The sequence below is a fragment of the Sceloporus occidentalis genome, unplaced genomic scaffold, assembly GCF_023333645.1.
Source record: "Sceloporus occidentalis isolate IW3139 unplaced genomic scaffold, rSceOcc1.0.p SCAF_5, whole genome shotgun sequence".
NCBI lineage: Eukaryota > Metazoa > Chordata > Lepidosauria > Squamata > Phrynosomatidae > Sceloporus > Sceloporus occidentalis.
The window spans coordinates 76522624-76543348 of NW_028316985.1; the positions used below are offsets into that span (position 1 = coordinate 76522624).

Genomic DNA, 20725 nt, shown 5'->3' on the forward strand with positions numbered 1-20725 from the left:
GTGTTTTGGACCCTAGAAACAGACTCCTAAATAGTAGCTCATTTTACTGTAATAAAAACACTCTTAGTCTCAACAAACAAACAAACTAACGGTACTCTCTTATGGGTTGTTTCCTCTAATAATAAAAGCCAGTAACATTAAGTGTCTCCTTGGTTGTTGTCCTAGTAGCTTAAATTGTCAGCTCTCCTTTTGTAATTCAGCCTTTTGAAAAAGTAATGCTTGTACAACTTAAGATCACCCTCTTGTGGCTAAAGGTGGACTTGCTTCTAGTGCAGCACTGCAGTCTGTTCAAACAAATAGGAGGGATACTTTCCAATTTTTTTCACGTTGGTTACTAAAGTGGCTTTGTGAAATGGGAACATTCACCTGCCAGTGGTTGAGCTCTGTGGACATTATCACATACAGATGGGATAGGGACAGGATCGCTCTCCCGTCCATGACAGTGATCGCGTGAAAGCCCTTCATAACATAGCGCTGATCCTGTCATTGAAGTGGCAATGCATTAACTCAAACACCCGTTCATGCAAAATGCCAGGCAATGCCACTTCAATGATGGGACAATGACAGGATCAATGCAAGATCATATGAAAGTCTTTCATGCAATTGCTGTCACTTGTGCTTTACGGACGGATAATGTCTGGATAAGTTTGACATTGTTTGAAAGTCCTTCCCACAATTGCACAGGAAGGCCAGGACAGGGACAAAACAATGGTGACCCGTGTGATAACCTCCTGTGTGTACACCTTCAAGTTGCCTATTGACTTATAGCAATACCTTGAATTTCATAGGGTTTTCGTAGGAAAGGAATACTCAGAGATGGTTTTGCCAGTTCCTTTCCCCAAAATATGGCCTACACCACATATTAGTTGGTGGCCTCCCATCCAAGGAGTAACAAGGGCTGGCCTTGCTTAGCTTCCAAGATTAGACAGGATCTATTGCCTTTACGATATTTAGGCATTTGTGGTGGAATTAACACTGTGTAATACCAGCACTGATGGAAGGAGAAACAGAAATAACTTGTGGCCATGTTCTAGAAGAGATTATTCCTGACGTTTCTCTTCTAGAATATGGCCACATAGCCCAAAAAACCCACAGAAAACTATCGATGCCGGCCATGAAAACCGGAATAACATTCTTCCTCAAAGCTCTCATGAAGCAATAGAAACTACTTAGCTGTGTACTAAGAATAATAAGGAATTAGTTGGATATGACAATCTTGACAAAGGTAGTCTTTTTGCCACTCCTGAGACTTAGAAGAAAAACAAGCACAAATGCACCTTACTTTTAGAATTCTTACATTGGTGAGGTTGCAGGAATGAACTGCACATAGAGCAAGAGTCATGTTTTAAAATAAAATGGCTGTAGTATTTGCCATTTTAAAATGCATACATGATTTAGTAAATGCAAAAAGTGCTTACATTATGCCAAGAATAAATGCAGGTGAGTTGGGAGAAATGCAATGAAAAAGGAACACAGATTTTCCTATTTCACCAGTGTACATTTTGCAGCCAGATCTATTCAGTGAAATTCAATAGCCTAAACACACTCAGGAATCTTCACCATGGTTTCTACATTACATAGCTGGGAATGAAAAATAAACTGACATCCAGCATGTCTAATACTCACTTGTTCCAGAACATGATAACTTTGATAGACCAGGAACCAATAAATAATTACCATATGTAGTCGACTATAAGCTGACCTCATATATAAGTTGAGGACAAGTTTGTGGGTGGATTTTGATATGACCTATGGATAAGTAGAGGGTAAAACGTAGGGGAATGTAACAAAAGACAAGGCAAAGGAAAATGATGGCAAAGAATTTATAAAATTCTGATAGACGTAACTGTTTGTGCTCACCCTAAAGACTGGATAGATGAGAGAGTAGAGGGAGTCTGTGCTTCTTTTAGGTGCTCTTGAGATGGACTACGTTCTCACCTTTTGCCACCAGAAGGGGATAGATGCTTTTTTGGATAAGTACTTAGATTGACCTGTGGATCAATATTTTTACTAAAATTTCTAGACTTATACATGGGTACACAGTACCCCCACCTGTAGGGAAATCACTTTTCTTTTCCGTCATGGATACAATAGAACAGAAGTTTAATCTGTCATATAGATGTTCAATTACATATATATCCCATTTACAAGATTTTTGGTTGCTAAAAAACAGGGTTGAGATTGCATGGTTTCCACCAGTGTGGGAGAAAATAGTGTGTGTTATTCATCCAGCACACAAATGACCTAAAGCAAGGACACCTCGGGTCTGTACCATGGCTTTCTAATAATGCGGTATAGGAAAGACTTGCTTCAAGGAATTATTCCTTTACAAATCCAGTAGTTAAACATTGTTATTTAACATTATGAAAGTCATTCTTGTTATGAGACAATAGCATTGCATTTCCTCCTGATTTTTATTGCTTGCTTTGAACCTTGATTTATTGGGAGCATGTAAAATTTCGATGGCTTGGTATCATTTTGGCTTACACTTCACATTCCTTCTACCAATAGATTATTTTCAAGGAGCTGTAAATATATTTAAAATACATTTTAACATTTTAAACAATGATTGATACAGTAAACCCTCCCCACCTCTGATCATGTTGTTTTGTGCTTCTGTTCAGTGAGGACAACTTATTTGTTCTTAAATGTTCCTCATTAACTGCATATCTAAGTGCTGGAGAAGAGACTAATTTCAAGAGAATTTTCACTGTGATATTTCTGTTATAGCAAAATCAAGTCACCAAAAAGACCATCTCTTAAATATATAAAACTGTATATCAATGGATTAAAAAATAGACCTTCCAGCCTGCTTTGCGAGGGAACACATTATTCTCACTGTTCAATAACTTGTTTCTGCTGAGAACACTGTGAAAAAAGTTGATTTCAGATTTTAGATATTATGGTATTAGGCAAGGCGCTGGGAAGAGTAGTAAGAGAATGGGATGTTGTGAAATGTCTGAGGGGATTTGAATAAGGCTTATGAATGACAGCTGATGTTGTTAAACACATTAGTGGTGTGCATGAATTAGGATTAGGATTGAGAGAACCAGGGGCGAAGCAGACTGCCCTGAAGGAGTGGCTTCTAGCCGCTCCTTTGAGCACCAAATTGGGGCCACAGTAACCACACATGGTAGCTCCAAACCAGCGTTTTTTGCAGCCAACAAGAAACAGCAAAATGCCACTCCTTTTTGGGACAGAAAAAAGCTGCCCCTTTCGCCGCACCAGCCGCTCTTCTGCGCTTTTGTGGAATGTGGTGTCTAATCTCTGCACCACAGTAACATCTCAACACTGCCCGCTGTCTTGTTGGGTGAGCAGCGTGATGCTGGCTTGGGGATGGTGTCGGGGCATGTGGACACCATGCCCCCACGCCACCCTGAAGCTGGCTTTTTTGCTGGTCTGTACCAGAACTATTGAATAATGTTGAAGAATCTGAGTCTTCTGTCACACTGCAGAAATAAAGCAGCTTGACACTACTTTGAGTTCCATGGCTCAATGCTATGGAATTCTGAGATTTGCACTTTGGTGAGGAAACTGAGCTGATACAAGACAAAGTATCTCACAAAACCACAAATCCCAGAATTTCACAGCATTAGTCATGGCAACTAAATTGATGTCAAACTGCTTTATTTCTGCAGTGTGGCAGCAGCCTGAGGACTTTATCACTCGGGAAATCAGGGGATTCAAAAGGCATTATCCAGGGAAAGTCGTGCAATCATAGCTAAGATTATCACATGACATAACAATTAGGCAGGGATTATGCCAGGAATAACCAGGGAATAACCAGCAACAAATGATTCACGGGAAATCCTGTGAATGATTTGTTGCTGGTTATTCCCAGGATAAGGCCTCTCTAACTGCGATACATGTGATGATCTTAGATGTGATTGTGCAACTTTCCCTGGGTAATGCCATTGAATCCCGCAATTTTCCCCCGTGTGATAAAGTCCTGAGTTAGCTAGGATAAAAGTATGAGTGAGAATGAAAAATCTGTTTCAAATATCTTAAATTATTAAACTGTTATGTTCAACTTCGCTCAAGAAAGTATTGTTTTTTTAGCATGTTTTTGGCTTCTGGGAATGCTAGTTATATAAAGAATGGGCTCAGACACCCTATCTGTGGTGACAGCAGAGAAGACAGAAAGTTGGTGTCCAGTGGGAACAGAAATTGCATATCTTGGACAGGAATCCTGAGGGCATTTAATAGATTTTCACAATTGGTGGTTACAGGAGTGGGACAGGAGGAAATCCTTACATGGGTGGCAGAGGTGAGCGTAAGAGAAAGCCCTCACTCTCTCTCTTGGTTATAGCAGTGAGACCTGGAAAAGTCTTCAAATATGGAGGCAGCAGAGATTTAGGCAGAACCACCCATCTGGTGGGAAAAGTGGTGGATAAGGAGCAGAAGCCTCACAAACTTTTACAAAGTAAGTAAAAGCTTCCAACTGCTATACTCATCCATTCAATGAAAATCCAAGAATCAGCAACAAGGCAGCCAAAATAAAAAGCAGCCAAAATAAATCTTTATTGAATGCCACGCTTGACATTCAGTTTACACAAATATTGTCCAACCACCCCCCGTCCACAAAACCTCCCTTTAGCAGTATCAAAAAGACAAGTTGTAGTCATAGAAAAACCATCCACATCTAAGAATATTTGATCTGCCAGTTCATGTTTTCATTGTTCCACAAGAAATCATTTAATAACAATATGTAGTTCAGTTTAATTAAATACACTGAAAATGGTTTGCAATCTTTCTCTCTCCAATCACTTCTACTAGGACAGTTTTACAGCAGTATAAAAAAGTAACAACTGTTTACATTTTTAAAAGAAATGCAATTGAAAGGGAAATTCATCATCCACTTGCAATGAGAATCATACTAACTTGCCTTTATTTAATACCATTAACATATTATCTCAGGTAGTGGTTGTTCAGTCCAATAACTTAAGGGTTTGAAATCAGTCTCTCTTGTCTTGGAATGTAGATCATAAGTCCTCATGGGCATTAGGTGAAGAAGCATTGACTGGCGTCTCCTCTTCTGTCAAAAATAATAAATGTTAATTATAATGCAACATCTACAGAGTTACATTATTGGTTAGGATACAGACTAGAGGCACACTGCATAGAAACAGGGACATAACTAGGTGTGTGCAGACTTGCACCAGGTTAAACCCTAAGGTGGGGATTACATCACTGCTTCCCAAACATCTGCCTTTTGGCAGAAATGGGCTGTGGTTTTCACCTGTGTGCCTTTGAAACATTGAAGAGATGGGGTTAGTGGGGTGAGGCTCAGTGGGAAGAGCAAGGAAAGGCCCCAGTTTTGTTTTGTTTTGAAATACACTTTAATTTAAAAAAATATTTTAAAAAATCATATATTACCAAATTTTACTTTAACCACATGAAACAATGTACATGTAAATATATGCCACAACTGAACTCAAGAGTTCGACTACACATATCCATGCTATCTGGGGATGAGAGCCGCAGCCCAAGCAACCAGGGGTGGCCATATTGGAGACTTTATATAACTTGAATCAAATATATGATCATCATGATCTAGCCTTGCCAGTAACACACAGCATAAACAAATTCCTTGTACTTGTTTTGGGATATACAGAATCATCACGAATAATTTTCACAGATGTTTTCCAAGATAAAAAGGAAGTGAAGAGGGAAACTGATTTTTAATTTACAACATTTGCAACCCATCCATTCATGGAGCTTGGAGAAAACTGAATGACTGCCCCCAAATAAAGGCATATAGCTTATCCTCAGCAATTAGCATAGAAATTGTTTAAATGGAGAGGGTGACTGGCCCTAGGTTATTCCACCAGGTTTCATGAGTAACAAAGTACTTAAAGCTTAATCTTTGTGATCCTAATCCATCACATCAAACTGGTCCAATGATAAGGAAGTATGTTAAGGATAAAAATTAGTACATAGACAGACACTGGACATTGGTTTTTTAAACAGTACAAGAACAGTGAACTTTTGTATGCATTGTAATTTATTTATTAACACTAGATTTACCACACTCCTCCAACCATCATTAATATGGATACAAAAAAGACTCACCAGCTTTTACAGTTGGAACACAGACACCATCACTGTCTTGAAAGCCCACTGAACAGGCACACTTGTAAGCACCTGGTGTATTGATACAGTCTTCATTTTCTCTTATACACATTTTTTCAGATAATGTGCACTCATCCACATCTGCAAAAAGTTTAATTCAATTCAACCACAGTGAACAGAAATAGATTTTATTAATACACTTGAAACTAAATACTAAGATGCCCCTATAAAGGTAATGATAATTAGCCGTGGTGAAGGGAGGGGGAAAAGAAAAAGAAACAAACATAAAATACCATTAATAACTTAATTATGACTATATAAATCCAATACGTAACCTGTGCATTTTTCATCCTTCATTTCATAGCCTGATGTGCAGCTATTACATTTGCTGGGCCCTTCTCCTGTACATCCCGAACAGCTTGGATCACATGCTGGGAAATGAAAAAAAAGTCTATCATTTTCAAAATAGCATAAAATACTAGCTTGCTTAAAGAAAATGCTAATGTTCACAGATGCTTCTATGCAAATAAACCTTGAGACAAAGTAGTAAGACAGACTAATAATAGCAGAGACAGCATTGCCACAGTTAACTGCATCTCTTTGTTATACTCTACTTCTTATAATAATGAGAACAAGAAAAACAATGAAATAGGGCACATCTCTTATCATATCTGATTAAATTAAATAGGGAGCAATTTTTGAAGAAAATCAGCCCTCTTCACACAGCAAATCTGACATTCTGTTTACCCAACAGAAAATTAAACATTCTTTCAAGTTAAGTTTAATCTTCATATATATTGAAAAGAAACCTTTGCATGAGTATGAGCCATCTGTGTTCAAACAATATTGGTCACTCTTGCATGGAGAGTCCTCTACGGCACATTCGTCCACATCTGAAAAAGTGATTATAAATTAAAATTTAGTATTGTTTTAGAAGTGTAACAGTTGTAAGACAAAAACTGATAAGGGGGGGAACAGTTGGCTTCTCTTTGCCACTTCTGTCTCATAAAATTTCTGCAGTTCTTCTGCTTTAAAGAGAAGGGGACAAAAGCACCTGAAAAATCTGTAAAGCACCTAAAAAATCTCGGTGTGCATGAAATCCCTTGAGGTAAAAGTTGTAAAAAGAATGTACTACTTCTGTAATCCAAGAAAGATAGCAGTACTTTTACACACATCTTGCCTTGCTTCTTCCTTTTCTCCTGCCAGGTTAGCTCACACACTTCAGCTAGCGTGTTTTTGTCTTGGGCTTTTGTATTGATTCCTTCCTTCAGCTCTGCTTGGACAAATCATAAATCTGTTGTTACAGCCAAACTGGCTAACCATAATTTGCTTTCATGGGTCTGAAATGGGTTTCAGATGCCAGTTTGGAGCCAATCTATGCTTTCCACAGACTAAAAAGTAGAAGAGGAAGGGCAATAATAATATATGAGGAGAGGGGATGAGTGGAGGGATGTCACACCCTCACAGTTTCTACAAAATAAACAATACTTCCTCAAAACATATATTTAAAAATAAGAGATAAACCTAACTTTGTCAGCATACACTGCACAATAGGGAAGAAAAATTAACACTATTTTCATGCTATAGCATTTTCCCTTTGCTGCTGTCAGTGGCTTCTTGGGAGACAAAACAGTTAGCTGTAAATCCAGAAAAGAGACTGGCCCCAGGATTTTTCTTCCTATTTAAACCAGGCTTCTTGGAGACACAGCAGCTAGAATCGGAGTGCTAGACAGGAATAGGTATATGATTTGGTTTGTAACTTTTGATTTTATTTTGGGGATAGATTACTAGTATTAATGAGGTCAATTACACTATTTAATTCTGTTATAAACATAGACTTTATACTATTGTATGTTTACTGAATTACTTGTTTTTATTTTAAATTACTCATATATTTATACCTTCTTTTAGTTAGAATGCATTCTTTCTAAAATTAATGTTCAGTTGTGAGTCACTCTGAGCACAGCTCGTTTTGGCAAAATGCCATGTTATAGACATATACAAAGCCTTCAGGGACAATTGAATGAAACCAACGTGCACATCATGTGACAGTCAAAGCAGCAATAGTAGCATCTACTATCAAATAAATAGGTTATTGCTTGTAAAAACATATTAATATCCATTCAAGTTTTAGATTGGTGGACTGCACTTTATACATGTTTTGATCAAAGCACTGTTTTGCAATCCAGTCAGCAGCATCTATCCATATAAATGCATTTGCAGGCACATCTCAGTTAACAAAGCCACTAACAGTGAAACTCCTTATTATGAATGTTTTCCACACCTGCCAACCCCACCCTTTTCCTTCTTGCCCTCTGTCTAGCTGTAGTTTTTTAGCAGCATTGGGAAGATGGTCAAAGAGGGATGGAGAAACACAGACTTTCAGTGTCAGGTTGCCGCAGCATGCCTGCAGTAAAGAAGAAAATAAAAGAAGCTTCAGTTGGGAAAGAGCAGGATTTCACTCTAGCCAATCCTACTGAAGCTGGGTGTGTCTGGCCACAATAGGCAAGGTCAAGAGCAGCTGCCTCCAGAACCCCTCAATGAGCATATGTGAACAGCAAAACAGAGTGAAAAGAGGGCAACAGATAAGCTTGCCTCATCAGCTACCCTGAGCACATCTATAGATCTATAAATCTGACCATCAATATGGAATCACAAAAAAAAAGGAGGCTGGTGAAAGAAAATGTTATTCCTGGTGCAGTTTGGGAGAAACCTTCAAATGATCACCAAAATGTTCCAATGTTATTTATGCAAGATCTAGTCATTTTGAAGAAACTGGTCTTTTCTGTGATGTAGAGACCTATCCCTGTTCTTTCCATGTTATTTCTCCTTCTGGCACACAATTTTCTGTTAAAGAAGCAATGCTCAGGAATCATATATACTTTGTCAACTGCAGTATTACTGCAGTATATGCGTTTCAGATTGCAGCTTGAGAAATTTTATGTAACGTTGTGTACAGTGGGCTTTTGGTATTTGTTTTATTTCCAGAACCCACCATGGATACCAAAATCCATGGCTCTTCAAGTCCTGTCGTATACAATGGCACACTAAAATGGTGTCCCTTATATAAAATGACAACACCAAGGTTTGCTTTTTGGAATTTTTAAAAAATATACTTTCAAGTCATCGATAGTTGGCTATGGATGTAGAATCTGTGGATACAGAGGTACTGAACTGTATAAACTGTATAGAATTCATGCATTATAGTATTTTAAAGATCTATTTCCAAATTGAGCTGTTAATGTTACTAGTTTTGTATCAGGTAGTCTTACTCACCTACACAGGCTTCTTCATTTCTAATCCAACCTTCTTTACAATCTTTACAGTCTTTATTAGTTGCACCGGTGCATGTTTTACACGAATCATGGCAGGCTATTAAGATGAAGCAAAAATGGGTAAACATTTATATATACAATACCTAAAAAAACTATTTACTGCTACATCAGAACAAGTAGAGTTCAGTCTAACTAACAGGAATATTCTTGTTCAAGTGTCAAAGCAGTCTGGAAATTAGTGTTGCAGATCTATTTAGAATTCACAGAAAGTGTGACTTTTTACTTTGTATTTTTTAAAATACATGTTACATGTGTGTTTTATTTTCTTCCTGAGAGCTTTTTGCTGAATACATTCTCTAAAATAAATGCATATCATAGCTGGCGTATGTTTGACGAGTAACTGACTATTCTAATCTACCTTTATCATCCCATCTTAGGTGTACTGCCAAGGTTTGATCAAATAAAGATTGATATAAAACTGTAAGGAAAAGCTGTTACAGAACTGCATTATAGTACAAACATTCAATATGGCTGTTGTCAAAATCCAGGTGAACAATCAGGATTGCTGCTGTTCAAATCTACATCAAAAGTAGCAAGATTTGCTATGCATTTAAGATTAAAGAACGTTTACCATATATGCTCGTCTATAAGTTTAAAAATTTATGCCCAAAATTGACCCCCAAATCTCAAACCATCTTATTTATGGGTCACTATGGTAATTTGATGGCAGCTCTTTTAGATTTCCCTATGCCATGTGGAGAGGGGATTAGCAAGAAAGAGCCAAGCAGAAAGAGTCCTGGGTAACTGATTGATATTGCTGTTTAAGAGTCCTTTTCCTACCCGCTCACCTTGCTGAAATGAAAGCTGAAATGATGAAGCAAAAAGCCTCAATGAGAGTCCCTCTTGCCACAGGCATACATTCACACACTGAAGGAACCTCCAAGTTTTACCCACAACCTGTTCATGGATCATGGCAAAATCCATGATAGTGAAATGAGGGGCCCAGACTAAGTGCCACCGTTATAATGGGGCTTGGGTGCAGCGGAGCAGCAACGCACGCTATTCATTGTATCTAACGGAAGGGGGGATGGCCCCCACAGACTTCCCCTCTTGGCTACATCCCTGACAGTAGCTAAGAGACATGCATTTCAGAATTAGACAGGATTTCAAAAGACTGAATGAGTGTTACATAAACCAATCTTACTAGTAAAAAAATTCACTACAGCAAAGGTTAATAGGCTTGTTATCTGCACACAATGGCATGGAATTCAATTAACATTTAAAACAGATTAAAAAGTTTCTGTAAAGCATTTCACTATCAAAATAGTAAAGCAAGCAGTTGATGTGTAACCTGAATAAACTACTGGCTTATCAGGTAAATAAAAGCTCTTACTGTATTTCACTACATCAACAAAACAATCAGTCTTCCTGCAGTTAAGCAAACAACTTGAGGGACTTAAAAGTACAAGTGCTTAACTGCTTGTCTCACCTAATTTGGAAACATATTAAAGGACAGGATTCATAGAACAGAATCATAGAGTTGGAAGAGGCAGGTCCAATCCAGTTCAACCCCCTGCCAAGTAGGAACTCACAATTAAAGTATCCTTGAGAGATGGCAAGCCTCTGTTAAAAACCTCCAAAGGAGACTCCACCACTCTCTGAGGGAGTGTGTTCCACTGCTGAACAGCTCTGTCAGAAAGTTCCTCCTAATGTTAGGTGGAATCTCTTTTCCTGTAGCTTACATCCATTGTTCTGTGTCCTAGTCAATTTAAGACTTGTTCTAGCATACAGAAACAGGAAGGCCGTGACTTTCTCTTCCCACTCCAACTTCCCAATGTACCTCAAAAGCTGTTTGACAAGACTGGAAAACCCTTCAGTTTTTGGGCAACCCTGAGGGCAGCAGGGAGGGGAAAAAAAGTTTGGTCAAGTTGGTATTACAATGCTAGTTAGACACTGGATTAAGTCGCAAAGTTTACCTCTAACAGTTGCTTAGGTAAATCAGTGTGCAATCTGACAGGTATGTGAGCCACTAAGATATGCCGAATGAGTTTTGACTTTTTTCCTTTTACGTAACTGGCAGATGCCATATCACAATCCACTTCAAATAATAAAAATGAAAAAGCATCATGGTGTATCAGAAAATTGTCTTTGTAAAATTTGGTTCATGCCTGGAACTAATTCTGTAGACTGAAGCCATTATCAAGACACTTAAAGGACATGGTTATACCTGAACAAACAGAATGTGTGTCATTTCTGTGAGAGTTGTAGTAGCCATCGGAGCAGTCCAAACAAAATTCTCCTTTGTATTCTTTTTTACAACTGCATGAGCCATCACCACTTCTTGTGCCATCTCCATCACAGCGCCCATTTCCATGGCAAGGTCTTTCAGCTCCCCCACGACAAGCTTAATCAACACAAGGTATGACTTCAATATTATGCACAAATAAAGCCAAAAGCACAACTTAGAAGTAAAATGATGCAATGATATCATCACTAATATGTAAAGATGTTAGTGTTAATGTGTCATTTTTGGGAGAATTATTAGTTGCTCCTACTAAATGGTAATGCAACAACTGGACATTCGGTGAAGACTTCAGTGTAATGAGTAATGTTCACTCATTACATCTACTGCTGGAGGAAATTTTGGACCAATTTTGTATTGTTTAATAGGTATGAAGTACTTCTTATATTTAATTCTTTCCCCTTGTAGCTACTCAGCTCAATATTATATTAAAAATTCACTGTAAACCAAGAGTGGGAATTTTGTGGGTCTCCCAAGGATGCTAAACTATAACTTCCAACATTCCACACAATTAGCTATGCTGCCTAAGAATAATGAGTTACATCTGAAGGGCTGCATGACTGCTACTATTATTGTAAATCATCAGGCTACCAATCCAACAAAACCTCTTTGAATCAGTAACTCACTCCACCTGTTATTTGTACACAATTTCTACATCTCTAAAATGGGTGTGCTGTCAGTCTCCTTGGACAATGCTGCTGCTCATGTGTTTCTTATTTCTTTTTAATGGAACCTGTGGCCATCTTTCAAACCTTCCATTTACATAATTGCTTTTGGGACTAAATTAATAAATTATATCTATTTATTTATTTATTTATCCTGCTGTTAACTTGAATGCTGACCAATGATTATAACAATAATGATGACTGAATGAATGTGGTAACTTTACTTGAAAAAATTCATTTGAGACAAGTCATTCAACTGATCCCGTATTAGTTTCCGTTTATACCCATTGCATCTCTAGATACAAAGATTTTATTTTATTTACACTTTTGAGCAGAATTCAGCCTTGATTGTATTAAGATATGAATTAAAAGTTCTGCCTACTATTCGTGTGAATATATTCCAGTACTTCTTTAAAAAATGTTGTTTAACTACCAATACAGTCTGGTCCATGTGTTCCAGCAGGACAGCAAACTTCAATGGTTTCTATACAAAACCACTTAAACAAATCGGGGTACTTCTTCTTCCTGTTAAAAGAAGAAAGCAGTGCATTCCTTGAGCAAAACACAAGATTGCTTTATGTGACTGATTGTATATACTAAACATTACTTTTTCAAGGTTGTAGAGAATACTGATTCAAATTGTCAATGAAAATTCTCTTGTTAAGCTGTACAATAATGTTAAAAATAATGTCACTTTAGCTCATCAATTCCCAGCACTGGCTTATGACTCTCTAGGGACTGTAGTTTTGTGAGACATTTAGCTTTCTCTGTCAAAGATCTCTGGTACCACAATAAACTATAATTCCCAGAATTCGCTAGCACTGAGCCAGGACAATTAAAGCGGTCTCAAACTGGATTATTTTTGCAGTGTGTTTTGGACCTGAAGCATGTGGTTACAGAGACTCCAACCATAGAGGAATCTTTTTGCCTTCCTATAACCTTCTTGAGCACAGCATACACAGTTACCTATATGTGGAAATGTGTGCAATTATTCCACACTTAATAGAAATGTAACACAATGGAAGAAAATGAGGTGTTTAGCATTAAACAGAAGGCTTAATGTATTCATTCATTCTGTAAATTGTCCAAACAATTACTGATGAATTATTCAGTAATAAATACTGTTACTGATACTATAATAAATTTCACATTCCCATCCAACACAGACTACTGAACTGAATGGGCTCACATATATGTCTCATTCTGCAAAAAGACTGTGCTGCAAATTACTACAGATGAGCAAAATAAGATAATGAAAACCCAAACTAGGAGTACAATGACGGTAACCATCACTGGCATTGGCAAAAAATTCAAAGCTTTGCAGCAGCAGCATTGGTATTAGTGCTTACAGAACAGAGAAAGAAATAGTATGTTGCTTAGCACAGTACAATAGGAGTCATAAGTAAAGGTCTGCAATGATTCAGCTCTAGTGGACTTTTTATGCAAACTGCCACCAGTCTGAAGTGGATATCATCTAGATACACTTTGTGCTTCAAATCCACATACTCTTGGGCCCAAACATTCCTACATTCATCTGATAAACTATTCACCTTTCAAATATGCATAGTTACAAGCACAAATTTGTTTTACTAAATGGCTGTATGTGCAAGCAAGGCACACTTTTTTTAAAAAAATGCATATATATTTTAAAATACACAAAAAAGGGTTGGGCCCATGCAGAGATAGAACTACTGGTTACTATAATTCATATAGGTTTGAAAAATATTTATTGATTTGACTACCACCTATAACATATTCCAGAATATGAAATAAAAGCATAAACAACTGCCACACCTTGAATCAGACCAGCCTGGTACTGTCAACCTCTATCTGGCAGCAATTTTTCAAGGTTTCAGACTGGTTTCACTTGCTAATCTGACAATTTCTGGCATTCTCTTGAGGTTTCCCATCCAAATACTTGATAGGCCTGAAATCAGGTGTGTAATTGTCTTACGTATGGCCAAGCTCCTTCCCTATTCAGAACCATACTAACCTTTCAAGATAAAAATAGAAAATGATTTTTTTGCTCGACTCCCTTGCAAAATTAGGTTTCCATGCAAAATTACTCAGTATGTGTGTGTCATAAAAGCTACTGAAATAAGATGTAAAAATTTGCAAGTATAATTTAAAATGCAATGCTGGTGTGATGGGCTAGTTAAATTATTATATATGAGAAAAATCAATTTGCCCTTCTGATTCTAAATGGAGTTGCCAAGACTGATATTTAGATAAACTGTCTTCTTAGCACTGGATGGAACAAATGCAAATAAGAAATTTATCATGAATCTTACAAAGAAATGTAGGATTCCTTGATCGGTCTAGATTATTACAGAATGTATTATGCTTATACCAGTGCCATCTAGCAGCCACATTCATGGAAACCCCAGGACTAAATTAAAGGCCACTAGAAAATACATCAGGCACATACAGAACTCTCAAACTTCTTTTAATTCTTAAAGTGACAACAACAAAGGATGGCAAAAATGCTCAGACTAGAAGATCAATTTGATGTTACTAGCTATCTGTTCTATGTGTTTGCCTTAACTAAGTCCTCATTTTACTAGTTAGTGTGATATTAAAATCTGTCTCAATTTTGTTGTATTTCTCTGACTCTCCCCTGAAATTTCTTCCTGTCCTTATTTCACATCTTGATTACATTTTGTTTTTCTTCACCAAAATCCATGCATATTTTGGTTTGTACATTTGCTAATTTATGCAGTTTACTTAATGAATGCATTTTAGCATACATATGTTCTGTTGGCCTATAGTTCCAGCCAAACAGTCTTGCAGATCATGAACTGGATAAACTAATTTTAAAAATTGCTTAATGTGAAAGACTTTGGTATCCCTACTTAAGAAATCAAGGTATGGAGGTCCCCCACTGATTGCAAATTACACTCTTCCCTGCTGCTACATTCACTAAATGGTGCCACTTCTTTTCTGTAGCTAACTGTAACACCGTGGTGACTTGGTGGGGGGAGACAAAAGCATCAAGTATAATTTGTCTTTAATTTGCAGAAGCAGTTCGGAAAATGCCTTTTGAAAATCCCAACAATACTAAAAAAATAAACAATACAATTAAGCTTATTGCAGCAGCACATGCTTTCTATATTCCTTACACCTACTTAAATCTAGATTCACAACTGTGTAATCCAAGCAGTGCCTTACAAAGCTAACAGTATTGTAAAGAAATGGTTTTATATACTAATTTAATTTAACATCATTTAAATTATCTTTCAACGAAAATTGTACTCTGCCTTTTCCTTAAGAATCTTCATTCCATTATTAAAACCACCACAATAAATAGTATTACCTTGTTCCTTGCTTACCATTTGAACCACCATGTTTCTATATGCTCTTCTTGCTGTTCTACCATGTTATTGCATTCAAAATTACTGCTGTCACATAGGTTCTCGATTATTTCTACAAGACGAATTTCACTACATTAAAAAGATAAAACAGTACCATATTATAGCTAGATAAAATGAACTAAAAAAGAAAATAACAGTGTTATCAGCTTTATGTAATCACATAAGACGTTTGTTTCTTTTACTCCATGGTTGTGAAGCTTTTGGCTCTCCAAACATTTTGGACCACCACTCTCATAATTCTACATTTCAAAGTGCATATCCAAACCTTCACCCATGTAATGAGAAGTTGTGTGTCTATGCCAAGTCTCTCCAACACTCACCTCATGCAGCAGCCCCAATTTGGCCTTTTGAGGGCACAAAAAGGAGCCGCAAAAAGTAGCTCCTTTTTGCACCCTTGAAAGGGTGCCATAGCCATGGCAGCATGGCTGTGTGGTGCCACTTCGGCACTACATCATCTGGACGCAGCGCTGGAAGTGCACCATCACGCCACGCACTGCCTGGAGTGCCGCGTGGTGTCAGGGCGCCCTAGGGGAGAAGAGTGAGACATGCATTGTCAGGATGATGCACCCCGACTCTACCCCCAGGCCGCCCTTTCAGGCTGGTCTGTAAAGTGCCAAAGAGAGATTTGAAGATTCAAGGGGGGTGGGGGGTGGAATTTCATAGGTCCATGTACTTTCTCTCTTTCTCTTCATTCCTGTTCCCAAAGATATAGATTCCTGACTGACAAGACCCTTGGAAACAAATCCGTTTTCTCTGTGTAGTGTGGTTAGGGCTAAAAGCACCACGATGTTATAAAGCAGAGGTGGGAAACTTTTGGTTCCTCAGTGTTGTGGTTTTCAACTCCCAGCCAGGATAGCCAATGAGTAAGTGACAATATGAGCAATCAAAATTTCTACAGTCAAGCAACTGTGCAGAACTGCCACATGATAGTTTGGATGTATTAACTAAGCTAGAATAAGCAGATGCAAGAGCAAAGGAGGCAGCACTTCTATCATGGGAAAAAGCTAACATTACTTTGCAAGTCTGACAGAAACCCAACTGAAACATTACATGACCAGATGTTCATTCTGGCTTCTAAAATCCCTCTTTCTTCATAACTTTTTGCACCAACCATAATTTGTCATGATAGCCATGTTAGGGAAAATACAGTTAGCACTCATCAAGATCCCTGCCCCAAGTCTTGGGTTGCAAATGCATGGTTCTAACCACAGCATGGGAAGGAATTACTGGAGCTTTGCTGAAGGTGGTTAGCGCTCAATGGTTAGATGCCCAAAAGCAAGATTACAGGTTTTGGTGCAAGCTTTACAGAATAATATTTTTTTAAAAAACTATATTCTTATAGCATCTACTATATGTAAATAAAAACATGTTAGCTCTGCTCTAAATTAAAATGTTCCCTGCTTAACATATACAGTCTTATTCAGCTTTAAACACACAATACAAAAGGATTAGACAAAAATGTTATCTTCTGGAGGAGGGGGGGACTGAAAGAAAACACATACCATACCTGGACTCATATTTAGATAGTGTTTTTTCTTCCCAAGCTGTATTGCCACCTCCAAAGTTCTTTTTTGCAGTATCTGTGAGACCCTGCAGAACAGAAATAGGTGTAACAGTGCTCTCTCGCTAAAATGCAGAGGTGGCTTACAATGCCTCTACAATTATACCTAAACATAGCTAAAACTGTGACACATTCTAATTGCATTTTGTACCCTTGGTGCTTTGCACATTTCATGCAAAAATCAAGACAAAGTCTAAACTCTGGCAGCAGCTAACTATTATATTTCTATATTGTATGCCCTGCTAAGCTCCAGCACATCAGGAAACAGAACCAGCAGTCTACACACTTACTTTGTCATTGGAATAACAGTACTACTTTTTAAGGGTGTACAGTGCAATCCAGTTCATGCCTATTGAGAAGGAAGCCCCACTTAATGGAATAGGAATTTATATCTTTTCCCAGTTGTTTGACCCTAAACCCAGGGAAATTAATGGGAAATCTAAATGTTTTTTAATAGCAGCTTTCCACTATTTCGGTATATTCTCTACAAGTGAAACTAGAATCCAGGCACTTTCATTTACAAGTGATCAAACTAAGAGTGTGGCACTTGCCATTTCGCTGAGTAACCAATACAAATTAAATCAATGAGCTATCCATTTCTGCAAAAATATGTGTCGTACTATTTTTCAACAGAATGATGTTAAATGTGTGTGAGAGAGCCTTTAATTTTCAGTTCGACATAATTTAACCCTTATAAATCACAAACACAGCAGAACAGGGGTTTCCCCAGAAAAACAGAAATATTATATTCCTAGTAGTTTATTCATTCATTATATCTTTACTGTTTTATTTAATCTGAGTAGTAGCTCCATAAGACCATGATGTCCATACCCACCCATACTAGGGCTGCAATCTAACTAAACAAATGTCAGTCAATTTATTCTATCAACTGACAGCCAGCCAGTCCTGCTGTGTTGCCCTGGTACTGGGAAGACCCAGGATGCATCTACACTTCAGAAATCATGCGGTTTGACAACACTTTAAATGCTGTAGCTCTGTCCTATGGAATCCTGGTATTTGTAGTTTTACACAGTCTTTAGCCTTCTCTGCCAAAATACAAATTCAACCTGGATAATAAAGAAATTGAAATAGTTAAAAAGTATTGCCATACCTTAGGAAATATCAAACGTCAATCAGAAGGAAGACTGCAGTCAAGACATTGGAAGGAGACTAGGAATGGGAAGGGTAGCTGTGAAAGAACTAGAAAAGATCCTAAAGGGCAAAGATATACAACTGTGCACCAAAGTTAGAATCGTCCAAGCCATCATGTACGGATGCGAGAGCTGGATGGTGAGGAAGAAGAAAGGAAGAAAATGAACTCATTTGAGATACGGTGCTGGAGAAGAGTGCTAAGGATACTGCCGAAAAGACAAACAAATGGATCCTAGAACAGATCAAAACTGAACTCTTCCTGGGAGCCAAGATGATGACACTGAGGCTTCTGTATTTTGGACACATCATGAGAAGGGAAGACTCATTAGAAAAGACAATAACGCTTGGTAATGTAGAAGCCAGTAGGAAAAGAGAAAGTCCTCCTGTTTGCCTGATGAAGAAGCCAGTGTGGCTTCAAAAGCTTGTGCATTTTGGTTGGCCCATAACAGTATCATTGTTTGGATGTTATTGGATTCATTACAGGTAGATAGACTCAACCAAGGAATAATGCTAAGAAAGGTAGAAGAAAGAGAGGGAAACCAGATGGCAGATGGATGGATTCAGTCATGGAGGCCATGGGCCTGAAACTGCAGGATGAGCAGAGCAATACAAGACTAGATGTCTCGTCTACAAGGCTGCCATGATTGCAAGAGAAGAGTCCTGTTAATATGCTAATGGACTTTATATTTCCCTGACTTTGAAAAACTCCCAGTTCCCACATGGACACAAGGAGGAGCAAGCCTGCAAATTTACTCTCCCCATACCATCTTCACTAAGGACAGAAACAACAAAATGCAAGCATCTTACTAACATCTCCAATTTTTCTCCTGTTTGGTATGCAGCATCTTGCCTGATGAAGAAGCCGGTGGAGCTTCGAAAGCTTGCAACAAGTATATTGTGTATTTTTGTTGGCCAATAAAGGTATCACTGTGAAGTCGAAGGCTTTCATGGCCGGCATCCATAGTTTTTAGTGGATTTTTGGGCTATGTGGCCATGTTCTAGAAGAGTTAGTTTCTGATGTTTCGCCAGCATCTGTGGCTGGCATCTTCAGAGAATGCTGGCATGGAAGAGAGTGGGGTACATACATATATACTGTGCGACCCTGGGTTGGGAGGAGTGATTTCCGTGTTAATCTGTGTATTGCTCTGTTGTTCAATGTTGAAGTCTATGTAGGGACCACTAAATGCAGCCTCCAAACACAAATCAAGGAACACGTGAGACACTGCAGACTGGGCCAGCTAGAAAAATCAGCAGTAGCAGAACATGTTATAAACCAACCTGGGCATAAAATGCTATTTGAAAACACCGAAATTCTGGACCGTGCCAACAGCTACCAGGTCAGAATGCAGTGGGAAGCCATTGAAATCCACAAACACCTGGATGACTCCAACAGGGAAGAATAAACCCTTAAAGCTAGCAAGAGCGTGAATTGCCCATAGTGGGTTTCTATGCCTGAGCCGAGATTTGAACCCCGCTCTCCGGAGTGGCAGTCCAACTCTCAAACCCCTGGACTGTGTAGGATTAAAGAAGTGGCGGAACATAAAGCGCGGCGGCGACAGGTTCGACTCTCCCCCGCCTGTCCCGCCTCACAGGGTTGTTGTTGCCAGACCAAAGGAAGAGAAAGAGAGAAAGAAGGGAAAACAAACAGATAAACAACTTCATACTGAACTATTGAACTATTGTATTCCTTTATGGCTGTAACCCACCCTGATCCAAGTGATTGGGCGGGCTATAAATAAATCCCTTATTATTATTATTATTACTATTATTATTAGCAGTGTCTAAGTGTAAGCTAATTGCCCCAACAACCTGGGCACTCATTTTAGCAACCTGGGAAGGATGCAAAGCCTGGGTCGACCCTGAGCCCCTGGCTGGGATCGAACTCGCAACCTTATGGTTTCTAATTGAGTGGCTGGACTACAGGCATTTGACCCCTGCGCCACCAGGGAGGCGGGATGCAATGGCTTGGCGGGGTTACCTATAACATCCAGCCCAGACCCTCCCTTCTCTTCCCTATACCTGGCTGAAGCGCTCAGTGATTCCCCGGCAAATGTTGCAGGCCTGTCGGAGCCGCTCCTCGGAGGCGGCCAGTCCAAGGAAGACAAGGAGGAGAAGGAGAGCCCAAGCGGGGCGGCGGGGCTCCAAGCCTGACCAGCGTCCCATCGTCACTCCACAACAGCTGCCCTCCAGCCCTGCATGGCGCTCCTCCTGCTGCAAAGGAACGGGTCGAACTGTGGCAGCCGGCTCCGCGCCGCCGGGGCCATTTAGAATTCCGACGCGCGCCGCAGCCAATCAGGAGGCCCCTCGCGCCAGGCGTCCGGGACGTG

General features: G+C 38.9%; 1 protein-coding gene across 2 annotated transcripts; it reads right to left on the reverse strand.

The window, feature by feature from the left end:
• Positions 1–4510: 4510 nt before the first annotated feature.
• Positions 4511–20647, reverse strand: CRELD2 (CRELD disulfide isomerase 2). Of its 2 annotated transcripts, none has more exons than XM_089524432.1 (10): positions 20418–20647; positions 17193–17275; positions 15644–15754; positions 12748–12839; positions 11575–11751; positions 9349–9444; positions 6882–6965; positions 6408–6503; positions 6073–6213; positions 4511–5032 (listed from the first exon to the last, which is right to left on the reverse strand). In XM_089524432.1, the coding sequence occupies exons 1-10, from the start codon at positions 20559–20561 to the stop codon at positions 4983–4985; spliced, it is 1074 nt and encodes a 357-aa protein (XP_089380558.1). In that variant the 5' UTR covers positions 20562–20647; the 3' UTR covers positions 4511–4982. The 2 variants fall into 2 exon arrangements, with proteins under 2 accessions (XP_089380558.1, XP_089380559.1); XM_089524433.1 differs by having other exon boundaries at positions 4511–5035; positions 20418–20644.
• Between the last annotated feature and the right edge of the window lie 78 nt (positions 20648–20725).

Excerpts from the sequence above, each read along its gene's own strand:
- CRELD2 (XM_089524433.1), bottom strand. The coding sequence starts at position 20,561 with ATGGGACGCTGGTCAGGCTTGGAGCCCCGCCGCCCCGCTTGGGCTCTC. Across the intron at positions 17,276-20,417 it reads TCACTGAGCGCTTCAGCCAG|GGTCTCACAGATACTGCAAA; the intron begins GTATAGGGAAGA and ends TCTGTTCTGCAG. Across the intron at positions 11,752-12,747 it reads ACATGGACCAGACTGTATTG|CTTGTCGTGGGGGAGCTGAA; the intron begins GTAGTTAAACAA and ends GTGTTGATTAAG.